This window comes from Staurois parvus, unplaced genomic scaffold (assembly GCF_062004578.1).
Source record: "Staurois parvus isolate SC_StPar_1 unplaced genomic scaffold, SC_StPar_1.0 ptg001330l, whole genome shotgun sequence".
Taxonomy (NCBI): Eukaryota; Metazoa; Chordata; class Amphibia; order Anura; family Ranidae; genus Staurois; species Staurois parvus.
The window spans coordinates 159,797-175,965 of record NW_028319126.1 but is presented as its reverse complement, the minus strand read 5'-3'; the positions used below and the strand labels follow the sequence as shown (position 1 = coordinate 175,965).

The 16,169-nt window shown below is 46.4% G+C and overlaps 1 protein-coding gene across 15 annotated transcripts in view; it reads right to left on the bottom strand.

The window, feature by feature from the left end:
• Positions 1 to 16,169, bottom strand: part of NRXN3 (neurexin 3) — a 454,309-nt gene that overhangs the window by 412,336 nt on the left and 25,804 nt on the right. For all 15 annotated transcript variants that reach the window (XR_016308255.1, XR_016308253.1, XR_016308254.1 and 12 more), the window contains exons 3-4: positions 12,226 to 12,664; positions 1,543 to 1,926 (exon numbers count right to left, since the gene is read on the bottom strand). Coding sequence is in view for 12 of the 15 variants with exons in the window: in XM_089661377.1 (XP_089517503.1) it covers positions 1,543 to 1,926; positions 12,226 to 12,664 (823 nt within the window). In the remaining 3 variants the exon portion in view is untranslated. The remainder of the gene's footprint in view (positions 1 to 1,542; positions 1,927 to 12,225; positions 12,665 to 16,169) is intronic.

The window sequence follows — 16,169 nt, the reverse complement described above, 5'->3', positions numbered from 1 at the left end:
AAACCAAATAAAAATTATATAAATAAATGAAGATCTGTATTAATTTGTGTTGTTTGCATCTGCCTGTAGTTCTGCTTTATTTAGTCCTGAAAACTCATCAGGGACCAGACTCCTTTTTCAGTCCTTATAAAACTACAATGGGCTAAATTTGCAAAACAATCACAACAAGATAAACATCCAAAAAAAAAAAGTGAAAGTTATTTCCAGTTGAGTCAGATGAGATTTTAGAATTACGGTCAAATGGCTGCTATTGGGGTCCTCATCCATGTGCCAAAACTTTGTGAATTAAGCCTTTTATGTCTTTTCTTTTCATTTTTAGAGTAAGAAGTTCTGTAACCTCCCTAGCGGTCTGATTATGTCCATATTTCTGTGCTCAAAGCGGTACATTTTTTTGCATGGAAATATGTAGTTTTTTTATTGTAGGCCTGTCATTTTTAGGAATAACTCACTGAAATCTGTCCGAACAAGAGTCTAGTAAACATCCCGGGTATGATAAAACTTGAAACACGAAATCATAAATTATAATTTAATAAATAATCATAAAAAATAATAATATAATAATAATAAATGTAATTCAATAATAAAATCAAACCAAAAACACTGAAATTTGAAATAGAGCGCCAAGTTCGCACATCGCTGAGCAAAGTCGCAGAATCGTTTTCAGTGTCTGATGAGGAATTTCCCCCACAAATCATTATCACTCAATTCTGCAAGTGGTTCTGATTTACTATCGCTGTTCTCTAGCCGGTCTAAAACCACTTTTGATCTAAAGGGACACTTTTTGGACGCCATGGACGTTTCTCAGTTTCCAGGCAGAAAGAACAGTAAAAATGCAGGCAGGGCGCCGGACAAAGCACTCGGGACAAATGTATGTGAAATGGTTTGATACAGGAATGTTATACTATGTGATTTTAGTGTATTTAGTGAATGTGACTTTTACAACTTTCAAAATTCCCGCCGGTTCTGTCCCTCATACATCCCGACGTCGCAGGGAACGGAACCCAGAAGATGGATGCCGGCATCGGCCGGAGGACATTACAGGGGACACTGCAGGGGGGACATTGCAGGAGCGCAGGACAAGGTAAGAGAAGAAGAGATCCCGGAGCAATGCTGCAGTGTATTTCCGAGTGTAGCTCGGGGGGGGGGGTTACCGATTGTGGTGCTGAAACTTTACCCCGAGCTACACTCGGGAACACCTCCAGGGGGGGTAAAAGAAAAGACCGGGATCAGTTTGACACAATGCTACCCCTCACCATTAAGAAGTGTGTATGTCAATGTACGGCCAAAATGTCTTCCACACTTGGGGACACTTGGGTTTTGGGTGGATCTCAGCAGGAGGAGTAACCCGCCAGCTTCTCAGATCTCTCCGATGCTCCCGGCTCGGCCACCTGCTGTGGTCACAGTAAAACCCAACAAGGGGTCTCCTATTCTGTAACAATGAAGAAATCTAGACTCTTGTAATGGGCGTGGCAGGGGGCGGAGTTAGGAACACATTTCTTTAATCCACTTGTTATTAATAAAGGCTCACAGAGCGGCACTCACCCCTCTCGCAGGTCCGTCCCCAGTGCCCGGTTCCGGTGCAGTCACACACAAAGCGGTTCCAGCCATCCCGGCAGGCGGCGTTGTTCTTACAGGGGTAACTGTCGCACTGCTTGCCGCTCATGCGGTTGCAGAATGATTTCACTCCGGCGGCATTCTGCGCTTCCGCCAGCTGACGGATGTTCTTGCTGCGACCGTCAATGAACAGGTCGCGGATGCAGCCCACGTAACCGTAGTTCAACATGGCCGTCCACAACTCGGTGGGCAGAATGAGTCCGGCCCGGTTCTCGGGGAGACCCCCCAGGTACATGTCCCCTTCCAGGTCCAGAATCTCGCTTTCCCCGCTGGCGGTGAATGGAGTGCGTTTGCTGTTCACGGAGATGGTGCCTGTAAAGAGAGAAACCAATAACACACATAAAGGCGATGGAAGGGGCTGATCCATACAATGCAGCCATAAGTGGATGATATGGAATCCATATTTATACTTCAGAAACCAGGGGCTCTCTAGAATACCTGCAGTGATTAGCAGAGGGGGGTCTGCTCTAGGACCACCTAATATTATATTTGAACCCCAAAAATTAATCTGCTATTATGAGGAGTCTAAAGCAGACACCCGCAACATTTATATATGAGGGGGTCCAATATGATCCATTAACTAAGGGGTCTGCTCTAGAAGGTCTCTATTAAATTTGTTAAAGGTGCTGCTAAAGAATCCTCCAGGGAGTGGGGTGGTAATCTAGAAATCCCCTAAAATACAAATTGCTGAGTGGGACTGCTCTAGAATCTCCCACTATATGATTAACTTAAGGGGGCTGTTCCTGAACCCTCCCCCCATCACTTGATTTGTTAAAGGGGATTGATCTAGAAATTCCCACAATGTGAAGTCCAGAGGGAGGCTAATCTAGAATCTCCCACTATATTAAGTGCTGAGAGGGACTGTTCTAGAACCACTAACTATATGACTTGTTGAGGGGGGGGCTGTTCTAGAACCTCCAACTATATGGTTAGCCGAGCGTGACTGCTCTATAACCCCCACAGTATGATTTGCTCAGGGGATTACTCTAGAATCTCCAACTATACGATTAGCTGAGCGGGACTGCTCTAGAACCCCCATTTTATGACTTGCTCAGGGGGGAAGCTCTAGGTCCCGCACTACATGATTTGCTCAGGGGGACTGCTCTAGAATCTCCAATTATTCCATTTGATGAACAGGACTGCTCTGGAGCCCCCAAGGTATGATTTGCTCAGGTAAGCTGCTCTAGAGCTTTTGAATCATCCTCCCATATGATTTGGCTGAGAGGGGACTGCTCTAGGATCCCCATATGATTTGCTAAGGGGAACTGCTCTAGAACCCCCATATGATTTGCTAAAGGGGACTGATTTGGAGCCCCCACTATACAATCTGCTGAGGAGGGGGCTGATCTAGAACCCACCACTATATAGATTGCTGGGGGTGGGGGCTGCTCTAGACTCCCCCCCCCCACACACACACACTTATGGGGTGGCAGGGGTAGATCCAGAACTCCCCTACTGTGTTGCTGGTGAAAATTGCTCTAGAACCCACCACTATATGATCTGCAGAGTGTGTTAATCTAGAACCCACCACTATATAGCTTTCTGGGAGGGGCTGCTCTAGACCCCCCAACCCACTAAAGGGATGGCAGGGGCAGGTCTAGAACTCCCTTACTATTTTGCTGTTAAGAATTGCTCTAGATCCCATCACTATATGATTTGCTGAGGGCTGCTCTAGAACCCCTATTACATGATTTGGGGGGGTGGCAAGGGTAGATCTAGAACTACTGAGGCTCTGAGGAAGGGGCAAGTCCCCAAAATGCGTTAGCCTACTGGAGGCCCGTTGTCCCTGTGGGGATTACCGGATTACAGCGGACCGGACATTGCTGTTCTTTATGATGAGCCTTTTTACCATTGTCTCTTGTGAGTATATCACGATCTGCTACTTTCATCAATAAATGTCATTGGGTAATGCACTAGGCCGGTGCACCCTTTGTTTGTTTTCTTTGCATGTAGATCTAGAACTCCCCTACTATTCTGCTGGTGAGAATTGCTCTAGAATCACCCCGTAGTGGTGTTATGGCATCCATCAGAGAGAGGTACATGCCTTCCATCAGCAAATAACAGCCATGGTCAGATACAGTTTAGGGGTTTCCACCTTCATCTCATTTATGTAACGAATACCCTCATTGGGGTATTTACTTTCCTCGCTCTGCGGATAATTCAATCAATCTTAATGGCGGAGTGCGAGCAATCTCCGCACAACGCAAATGTCAAGAGCGATTTCATTAGAAAGGTTAATACAACAGGGATGCAGGAGGATTCCAGAGCCCAGCTTCAGCCAACTGCAATGGGAGGACAGGCCAGCATTTGAGCAGATGTCATGTGTTGCTCAGGACTAGCCCCAGCTCTGCCATTAATGGTAATTACTTACTGCTACAGATATAGAATATCCAGATATAGATCTGGAAACAGCAGCATACAATATAAAAATGCTAGAATGATAGACAGACAGACAGATAAATAGATATGGATAGATAGATAGATAGATAGATAGATAGATAGATAATAGATAGATAGATAGATAGATAGATAGATAGATAGATAGATAGATCCAAGATGGATAGATAGATAGATAGATAGATAGATCGATCCAAGATGGATAGATAGATAGATAGATAGATAGATAGATAGATAGATCGATCCAAGATGGATAGATAGATAGATAGATAGATAGATAGATAGATGATAGATAGATATATAGATAGATAAATAGATAGATAATAGATAGATAGATAGATAGATAGATAGATAGATAGATAGATAGATAGATCCAAGATGGATAGATAGATAGATAGATAGATAGATAATAGATAGATAGATAGATAGATAGATAGATAGATAGATACAAGATGGATAGATAGATAGATAGATAGATAGATAGATAGATAGATAGATAGATAATAGATAGACTTTTCAGAGTGTGGCTAAGCAGCTGCTGTCAGGTGTTCAGGGGATGATCTCGCTGCCTTTTGAATGCCGGTTCCTTTTGGGCTTTTTTCTTAGTTTTCTTTTCCCCAAATGCTAATGGCGGTTTATGATGGGACTAGCACGCCGCAACCTTTGTCGCCTGTAACCTGAGCATATTGCGTTAAAATGTTCCACGGCCGCAACACAAAGCACTGCAACCACAGAATGTAAACTGCCTCTTCTGTCTGTACTTTACGGCTCAGTTGCTTGTTTTTACCAACCCCCAGCCTCCCATGTGACAGAGGCCATAGACCGTTCCTATAAGCGGTAAGCTTTAATACAATTTTAAGTGTAAATCTGTAAAATCTGTAAATTCTTCAAACTCAGGCCTTTTCCGGGGAAGTAATAAAATAACAACCTCCAGCTCCCCTGCGGATAGAGTGATGGCGACAGAAGTGAAGCATTGATGTAAACAAAGGAAGAGGGACAGGTATAACCCGTACAAGTGGAGGTCTTTCTTGTAAGGCCTCATGAACACTGGACGTTATAAAAATGCAGTAACATTAACTATAGAATGCCGCATTAAAAAATGAGAATTTTGTTGCGTTTATAAGCGTTTTTCAGCCTTTGCATTTTTTAGCGTTTTTTCAGCAAAACTATACTCCCACACAAGGTTGAGGCTCAAAAACGCTCATAAACGCTGTATAGCATTTTGCAGCGTTTTCAGGGTTCAATCATTTTCGCAGCTGAAAAACTCCTCTTCAAATGCAGTAGTTCTGGGTTTTCCAGCCTGGAAATGCCCTTGCCAAAAAACGCTTATAAACGATACGGGCACATAGGGTAACATGCTGGGGAGTTTACTGGCTGTAGAAAAAAATGCCTGACACCCAAAACAGCAGCTGTAAAAAACGCCCAGTGTGCATGAGGCCTAAAGGTGTCAGTGAGTCCAGTTACATCATACTGCTGTAGGAAGCTGTACTCACTGACACCTTGGCTTTCATTGCAATTTGAAAGGCATTAGGAAGCTGAAGGCAAGGGGTCGGGCAGACAATCTGAAGAGACAAAAGAGTCACCATGACTGTATTCAGTAGTCTGCTGGTGGATCATTTTACAGTCAGGTCCATAAATATTGGGACATCGACACAATTCTAACATTTTTGGCTCTATACACCACCACAATGGATTTGAAATGAAATGAACAAGATGTGCTTTAACTGCAGACTGTCAGCTTTAATTTGAGGGTATTTACATCCAAATCAGGTGAACGGTGTAGGAATTACAACAGTTTGCGTATGTGCCTCCCACTTGTTAAGGGAGCAAAAGTAATTGGACAGAATAATAATCCTAAATCAAACTTTCACTTTTGAATACTTGGTTGCAAATCCTTTGCAGTCAATTACAGCCTGAAGTCTGGAACGCATAGACATCACCAGACGCTGGGTTTCATCCCTGGTGATGCTCTGCCAGGCCTCTACTGCAACTGTCTTCAGTTCCTGCTTCTTCTTGGGGCATTTTCCCTTCAGTTTTGTCTTCAGCAAGTGAAATGCATGCTCAATCGGATTCAGGTCAGGTGATTGACTTGGCCATTGCATAACATTCCACTTCTTTCCCTTAAAAAACTCTTTGGTTGCTTTTGCAGTATGCTTTGGGTCATTGTCCATCTGCACTGTGAAGCGGAGTCCAATGAGTTGTGAAGCATTTGGCTGAATATGAGCAGATAATATTGCCCGAAACACTTCAGAATTCATCCGGCTGCTTTTGTCAGCAGTCACATCATCAATAAATACAAGAGAACCAGTTCCATTGGCAGCCATACATGCCCACGCCATGACACTACCACCACCATGCTTCACTGATGAGGTGGTATGCTTAGGATCATGAGCAGTTCCTTTCCTTCTCCATACTCTTCTCTTCCCATCACTCTGGTACAAGTTGATCTTGGTCTCATCTGTCCATAGGATGTTGTTCCAGAACTGTGAAGGCTATTTTACTTGTCGTTTGGCAAACTCTAATCTGGCCTTCCTGTTTTTGAGGCTCACCAATGGTTTCCATCTTGTGGTGAACCCTCTGTATTCACTCTGGTGAAGTCTTCTCTTGATTGTTGACTTTGACACACATACACCTACCTCCTGGACAGTGTTCTTGATCTGGCCAACTGTTGTGAAGGGTGTTTTCTTCACCAGGGAAAGAATTCTTCGGTCATCCGCCACAGTTGTTTTCCGTGGTCTTCCGGGTCTTTTGGTGTTGCTGAGCTCACCGGTGCGTTCCTTCTTTTTAAGAATGTTCCAAACAGTTGTTTTGGCCACGCCTAATGTTTTTGCTATCTCTCTGATGGGTTTGTTTTGTTTTTTCAGCCTAATGATGGCTTGCTTCACTGATAGTGACAGCTCTTTGGATCTCATCTTGAGAGTTGACAGCAACAGAGTCCAAATGCAAATAGCACACTTGAAATGAACTCTGGACCTTTTATCTGCTCATTGTAATTGGGATAATGAGGAAATAACACACACCTGGCCATGGAACAGCTGAGAAGCCAATTGTCCCATTACTTTTGGTCCCTTAACAAGTGGGAGGCACATATGCAAACTGTTGTAATTCCTACACCGTTCACCTGATTTGGATGTAAATACCCTCAAATTAAAGCTGACAGTCTGCAGTTAAAGCACATCTTGTTTGTTTCATTTCAAATCCATTGTGGTGGTATATAGAGCCAAAAATGTTAGAATTGTGTTGATGTCCCAATATTTATGGACCTGACTGTAAGTCTAAACTGTTAGTCTCTTTCACACAGGTGGCCAAAGGGCTGTAAAAACAGGCAGCTGAGCTGCAGTTTTATTTCTCCCCAACCGCCCACCTAAATTCTACCATTACATAAGCTGCTGCCACAATACTTTGCTTCCTGGCCATTGCAATTTTAACCCAGCAAGCAGGGTTTGACAAGCAGCACCACCTGTCAAACTCACCCATTAAAGTCAATGGAAGTGTGCTGCAGTAGTGAACCAAACCCTTGGCACACAGTTGCAATAAAGCTTTTTTTAATACAAAATTCCCCTTGGCCTGGAGAAATATTGCAATCAGAAGATAAGCGCGTCAACAAGTCAAACTGTTAGGGTGGCCAGAGGGCAGTAAAAACTGAAGGTTGAGCCACAGTCCCACCCTGACCACCCACCTAAACTGTGCCATTGCTTTAAGGCTATGGCTATTGTACCTCAACTAGCAGAGTGTGACGGGCGATATCGCCTGTCAAATGCACCCATTAAAGTGGTTGTAATGGCTCAAGGATTTTTACCTTCATGCATTCTTTACATGAAGGTAAAAACCCTTCTGTGTGCAGCCTCACCCTCATCCCCCCTAATACCTACCTGAGCCCCATCATAATATAGTGATGTGCACAAGAGCCTTAGCTCTCCAGGGACCCCTCCCTCATTGGCTGAAACAGAAGTGGGAACTGCTTGGGTGCCTCCATAGTCAGCAGCTTGCTATGGGGGGACTAGGCAGGAGGGAGGGGCCAGGAGCACCAACAGAGGACCCAAGAACAGAGCAGCGGATCTGAGGCGAGCCTGCTTGGGTGCACCCATAGTCAGCTGCTTCCTATGGGGGAGGACTAGGCGGGAGGGAGGAGCCAGGAGCGCCAGCGGAGGACCCAAGAACAAAGCAGTAGCTCTGGGGTGAGCCTGCTTGGGTGCCCCCACAGACAGCTGCTTGCATTGGGGGGACTAGGCAGGAGGGAGGGGCCAGGAGCACCAGCAGAGGACCCAAGAACAGAGCAGCGGCTCTGGGGCGAGCCTGCTTGGGTGCCCCCAGTCAGCTGCTTGCTATGGGGGGGGGACTAGGTGTGAGGGAGGGGCCAGGAGCACCAGCAGAGGACCCAAGAACAGAGCTGTAGCTCTGGGGTGAGCCTGCTTGGGTGCCCCCATAGTCAGCTGCTTGCTTTGGGGGGGGGACTAGGTAGGAGGGAGGGGCCAGGAGCACCAGCAGAGGACCCAAGAACAGAGTAGCAGCTCTGGGCGAGCCTGCTTGGGTGCCCCCAGTCAGCTGCTTGCTATGGGGGGGGACTAGCTGGAAGGGAGGGGCCAGGAGTGCCAGTGGAGGACCCAAGAACAGAGCAGCGGCTCTGGGGCGAGCCTGCTTGGGCGCCTCCATAGTCAGTTGCTTGCTTTGGGGGGGGGGGAGGACTAGGCAGGAGGGAGGGGCCAGGAACACCAGCGGAGGACCCAAGAGGAAGAGGATCAGGGCTGCTCGGTACAAAACCATTACACAGAGCAGGTAAGTATAACATGTTTGTTGTCATTTTTTTTTTTTTAAATTGCCTTTAATATAACTTTGAAGTCAATGGGGATGCGTCACAAAAGTGAGCCAAATGCTTGTCTCCTGGCTGCGGAGAGGTTTCTTAATACATTATTCGCCTTTTAATTAAAAAAAAATTAGAAAAAAAACCACAAACATTCAAAAGGTGCCAAGATTGTCTCCTAAACACCTGGCAGCCCCTGCTATACCATCCTCTGAAAAGTGATCTACTGCAAAATTGGTTCAACTGAAAAAAAACATGCAGAGTTAGCAGGCCAGAACTAGATACGTAAACTCCATTCATCCTTCCATGAGTGGAGCCAAGGATCTCTTTTCTGACATCCACCATCCGGACCCCAGTATGTGTAGGACTGAACACTTTCTGTATCGATCATATCTTCCCTATATGTGATGATGTATTATTATTATTATACAATATTTATAAAGCGCCAATAGTTCGCTCAGCGCTGTACATTACAATGGGGGACAGAACACGTGACAGAACAATACAATGCGATACACGAGGGGTTGCCCTGCACTTTCGAGCTTACAATCTAGGAGGGAGGGGATGGTGGCACAGGAGGAGATAGCTGTGGGGGATGGAGTGGTAGGAAGAGTGGAGGAGGTCGGCAGGTTAGCAGGGGGTGGGGTAGGCTTCCCTGAAGAGATGGGTTTTCAGGGTGTGCCTAAAGGAGAGGAGAGTAGGTGACAGTCTGATGGATTGGGGTTAGGAGTTCCAGAGAATGGGTGATGCCCTGGAGAAGTCCTGGAGGTGGGCATGGGAGGAGGAGACCAGGGAACTAGAGAGAAGGAGGTCTTGTGAGGAGCGGAGTGTGCGTGTTGGGCGGTACTTGGATATTAGGTCAGTGATGTAGTTCGGGGCAGTATGGTGGACAGCTTTGTACGTCAGTGTTTTGAATTTGATGCGTTGGGCAATCGGAAGCCAGTGGAGGGATTGGCAGAGGGGGGTGGCGTAAACGGAGCGGTTGGAAAGGTGAATGAGTCTGGCAGCCATATTAACGATCGACTGAAGTGGGGATAGCCAGCGGTGAGGCAGGCCAGTGAGGAGGGAGTTGCAGTAGTCGAGCCGTGATATGATGAGGGAGTGGATGAGCTGTTTAGTGGTTTCTGGGGTTAGGAACGTGCGGATTTTGGTGATGTTGCGGAGGTGGAGTCTACATGAGTTTGTTAGCGTTTGGACTTGGGGCTGGAAGGATAGGTTGGAGTCCAGAATGACACCAAGTACTCTGGCTTGCGGGGTGGGCTTGATGGTGGCGTTGTTGGATGTGACGGAGAAGTCAGTGGGTGATGTACAGCGATGCTTTCAAATACACCAAAAACATGAATGATGAAGGAGAAGACATCCTTCCTGGCATCAGTCGCAGCATTTTCCGGTGTTATGGCCGCAGTTACAATTTCCAGATCATCATCTCCATCCCTGAGTTCTCCCATGATGCACTGGCTGTCCATTGTGTGCAGTTCTATAAACTCACACACACACAACGTACACAGACGTATAATTCCAGCACTAGGTCTACGTGAGTTGGAGGGATAATATCTGTCTGGCTCACAGAACATAGCAGAGGATTTGTATAGATCGGGGGTCAACTTTCTTGATATGGATGATTTCAAGTGCAGCCCAGACATCACCGAATAGCCGCATATAAGTCAATTAATATTCACTATGAGAGACAGCAGACTCACAACAGGATATAGTCAAAGACTGAGCACAATCTAAGAGATGGTCAGAGACTGCGGACATGATACAAGAGATGGTCGGAAACTGCGGACATGATACAAGAGATGGTCGGAGACTGTGGACATGATACAAGAGATGGTCAGAGACTGTGGACATGATACAAGAGATGGTCGGAGACTGCGGACATGATACAAGAGATGGTCGGAGACTGTGGACATGATACAAGAGATGGTCAGAGACTGTGGACATGATACAAGAGATGGTCAGAGACTGTGGACATGATACAAGAGATGGTCGGAGACTGTGGACATGATACAAGAGATGGTCAGAGACTGTGGACATGATACAAGAGATGGTCGGAGACTGCAGACATGATAAAAGAGTTGGTCGGAGACTGCGGACATGATACAAGAGGTGGTTAGAGACTGCGGACATGATACAAGAGATGGTCAGAGACTGCGGACATGATACAAGAGATGGTCAGAGACTGCGGACGTGTTACAAGAGATGGTCAGAGACTGTGCGGATATGATTCAAGAGATGGTTTGAGACTGTGGACATGATACAGAAAATGGTCAGAGACTGCAGACATGATACAAGAGATGGACAGAAACTGGAGACGTGATACTAGAGATGATCAGAGACTGCAGACATGATATAAAAGATGGTCAGAGACTTCGGATATGATATAATAGATGGTCAGAGACTGCGGACATGATATAAGAGATGGTCAGAGACTACGAACATGATACTAGAGATGGTCAGAGACTTTAGACATGATACAGGAGATGGTCAGAGACTTCAGACATGATACAAGAGATGGTCAGATACTTTAGACATGATACAGGAGATGGTCAGAGACTTCAGACATGATACAAGAGATGGTCAGAGACTTCAGACATGATACAAGAGATGGTCAGAGACTTCAGACATGATACAAGAGATGGTCAGAGACTTCAGACGTGATACAAGAGATGGTCGGGGACTGCGGACATGATATAAGAGATGGTGATACAAGAGATGGTTAGAGACTGCGGACATGATATAAGAGATGGTGATACAAGAGGTGGTCGGAGACTTCAGACATGATACAAGAGATGGTTAGAGACTGCGGACATGATATAAGAGATGGTGATACAAGAGATGGTCAGAGACTGTGGACATGATACAATAGATGGTTAGAGACTGCAGACATGATACAAGAGATGACCAGACACTGCAGACATGATACAAGACATGGTCAGAGACTGGGAACATGATACAAGAGATGGTCAGAGACTTCAGACATGATACAAGAGATGGTCAGAGACTGCGGACATGATACAAGAGATGACCAGACACTGCAGACATGCTGCAGGAGACTGTAAGCCTGAACAAGCTATAGCAGTTGTTGGAGACTGAAGACATGCTTAAGAAGACAGTCATAGACAGGAGACACATTACATGAGGAGCCTAGAAATCACTACTATTACAGGGTAATAGGGAAACACAGATTAGTGTCTGCAGGGGCCCTGAGGGCTGCACAAAAAGTGGCTATGGGCCAAATGTGGCACCAGGGGTATAGATGGTGTCATTGATGACACCTGGGTTCTTCCGTGCACATGGCTGGAGGACAGAAACACTGCTGGACACATGGTAGAGATCAGATCCCTCTGAGTATCAGAGTTTTGTTTTTCTACTGAATATGGCCCAGTCCACCCCCCTCAGCTCCTCCTTACCTGATCTGCCATCACGCTGGATGTCCACGTGGCACCACTCCCCATCATTCGCCTTCTTGCTGGTGGCTTTCACCTTGATGGTGCCGGAACCCATGTCCAACAGGAGGTAGAGGTGACCATCCAGCAGCTCCACTGCAAAGAAGTCCACTTTGGTGTTCTTCTGGCTGCGGACATCCTTGCGGTCCTGTGGCTTGCCGTGGGTGAAGAGGATGAGGCCGTTGGGCTCGGTGGTGCGGAAGTCAAAGGAGATGGATCCCATGCGTTTGGTGTTCCACTTAGGCAGGCTGATGTAGGCCTCGGGACTCTCGAAACTGATTGGATCCAGAGTGGCCACATTCTCACACTTGAAGACCACGTCACCATAGATCTTCATTTTGGTGTCTCCTATTCGGGCCAAGCGGGACAGCTCAAGGCGGATGTCATTATTTTTATAGACAACCTACCACACAGGAAGAAAGGTCAAAGGTTAGAAACGCCAAGAGAACAGAAGAGAGTAACAAAATGATCAAGAAAATTCAGTAAGATCAGAAAAGTCTTGATATACAGTACTGCTATATATATATTTTGATGCAAATATCACGACCCGCCATCAGAAATAAATTATACTCCTGATGAACATGGTGATACCACGCGTGTGCGTGATTTGTTTCTTGTACCTGTAGCATGGACAAAAAAACTATACAGTACTGTGCAATTTGTTTTTTGTTTTTTGGTTTTTTTTTGGGGGGGGGGGGGGGGGGGGTTTGTCCTACCTAAACACCATGATACTGACACTAAATATGAAATCATTTATGTCCTATTTAAAACACATTTACCCTAACAATGCAACCAACTGACACACTGCCACCAACTGTCACATACACTGCCACCAACTGACACTTACATTGCAACCAAATGACACACTGCCAACTGTTACATACATTGCCACCAACTGAAACTTACATTGCAATTAAATGACACACTGCCACCAACTGTCACGTACACTGCCACTAACTGCCACTTACATTGCCACCAACTGTCACGTACACTGCCACCAACTGACACACTGCCACGTACACTGCCACCAATTGACCTTACACTGCCACCAATTGTCATGTACACTGCCACCAACTGACACACTGACACCAACTGACACACTGCCACCAATTGTCATGTACACTGCCACCAACTGACACACTGACACCAACTGACACACTGCCACCAACTGTCACTTACACTGCCACCATCTGACACACTGCCCCCAACTGACTCGTACACTGGCACAACTGTCACTTGCACTGCCACAAACTGACACTAACACTACCACCAACTGACACTAACACTACCACCAACTGACACATACAGTGCCACCAACTTTCACTTACATTTTCACTAACTGAACCAACACTGACACCAACTGACACACTGCCACGAACTTTGGCACTACCTGACACTAGAACTAATGGGACCCGCCCGCGGGTCCGCAATTCTCTGTGCGGTTGGTGCGGCTGCACGGACTTTCATGCGGATCCGCAGTGGCACCACCCACACAGATGTGAACCTACGGTAAGAGAGTGTAACTGCACTGCCTGCAACTGCCACTGCCATCTCTAAACTGACTTGACATTATAAGTGCACTTCACACTCCCACCACCAGGTGTCACCCTGCACCACTTTGTAGAGAACTGTTCTAGATATAGAACCACTCTAGATACATTATACTCACATAGAACCGCTCTAGATACATTGTACTCACATAGAACCGCTCTAGATACATTATACTCACATAGAACCACTCTAGATACATTGTACTCACATAGAACCACTCTAGATACATTATACTCACATAGAACCGCTCTAGATACATTATACTCACATAGAACCGCTCTAGATACATTGTACTCACATAGAACCACTCTAGATACATTGTACTCACATAGAACCGCTCTAGATACATTATACTCACATAGAACCGCTCTAGATACATTGTACTCACATAGAACCGCTCTAGATACATTGTACTCACATAGAACCGCTCTAGATACATTATACTCACATAGAAACGCTCTAGATACATTATACTCACATAGAACCGCTCTAGATAAATTATACTCACATAGAACCGCTCTAGATACATTATACTCACATAGAACCGCTCTAGATACATTGTTCACACAATCCTACTGAAATCACATAAATATTTGTCTTAAATGGGAAAGAAAACCCAACTAATCCAGATTTCAGTTCTTTTCCTTGTCATGTGACGCCTCTATTTTTGGCATGAAAGTCAGTTGGCAGAGGAGATGACGCCACAACCGCGTTCCAGAGCCTGGTGATGTCTTGTACTGATCAGAGACACTGCTAAACTGCCATGCAGTACTAATGTCATCGGTATGGATACCATCCACCACACCACCACAATACCTGCCTGGAGTTTGCATGTTCTCCCTGTGCCTGTGTGGGTTTCCACTGGGTACTCCGGTTTCCTCCCACACTCCAAAGACATGCTGGTATGGTAACTGGATCCTGTATACATTGCCCCTAGTTTGTGTATGAATGTGAGATCGGGACCTTAGATTGTAAGCTCCTTAGCCCCTTCCCACCTAGCACTGGCATCCCTGTTACAGGGTCTTTATGCTGGGGGGCAGGACGGATCACTCAATCATGTGATTACATGTCACATGATCAGGAGCCGGTTCCACCAGCTACCAACCATTAGCTGCCTTTGACAGCTGGGAGTGTCCAGGGGTCACAGAAAGCTCTGACATAAATGGACGCATATGTGCAGCACGTGGAAGCAAAGCCCACCCTCTGCTGACAGCTCACAGGCATTACACAGGCCGCAGGAGGTTCAGGGCACAGACTGCTGTGAATGGACACAATACATGTGAAGATCTGTGGAAATTATTGACACTTTCACCCCCTTCCAGTCCGGACACTTTCCCCCCTTCCAGTCCGCACACTTTCCCCCCTTCCAGTCCGGAAACTTTCACCCCCTTCCAGTCCGGACACTTTCACCCCCTTACAGTCTGGACACTTTCCCCCCCTTCCAGTCTGGACACTTTCCCCCCCTTCCAGTCCGGACACTTTCCCCCCTTCCAGTCCGGACACTTTCCCCCCTTCCAGTCCGGAAACTTTCACCCCCTTCCAGTCCGGACACTTTCCCCCCCCCTTCCAGTCCGGACACTTTCACCCCCTTCTAGTCCAGACACTTTCACCCCCTTCCAGTCCAGACACTTTCCCCCCCTTCCAGTCCGGACACTTTCCCCCCTTCCAGTCTGGAAACTTTCACCCCCTTCCAGTCCGGACACTTTCACCCCCTTCTAGTCCAGACACTTTCACCCCCTTCCAGTCCAGACACTTTCCCCCCCTTCCAGTCCGGACACTTTCCCCCCTTCCAGTCTGGAAACTTTCACCCCCTTCCAGTTCGGACACTTTCCCCCCTTCCAGTCCGGACACTTTCCCCCCTTCCAGTCCGGAAACTTTCACCCCCTTCCAGTCCGGACACTTTCACCCCCTTCCAGTCAAGACACTTTCACCCCCTTCCAGTCCAGACACTTTCACCCCCTTCCAGTCCAGACACTTCCCCCCCCTTCCAGTCCGGACACTTTTCCCACTTCCAGTCCACTTTCCCCACTTCCAGTCTGGACACTTTCCCCACTTCCAGTCTGGACACTTTCCCCACTTCCAGTCTGGACACTTTCCCCCCTTCCAGTCCGGACACTTTCCCCCCCCTTCCAATCCGGACACTTTCACCCCCTTCCTGTCCAGGCCAATTTCCAGCTTTCAGTGCTATCACATTTTGAATGACAATTGCGCGGTCATGCAACACTGTACCCATATGAATTTTTTAGCATTTTTTTGAGACAGATAAAGCTTTATTTTGGTGGTATTTATTCACCACTGGGATTTTTATTTTTTTTGCTATGTAAATGAAAAAAAGTGCTTTTCTTATAAAATTTTGC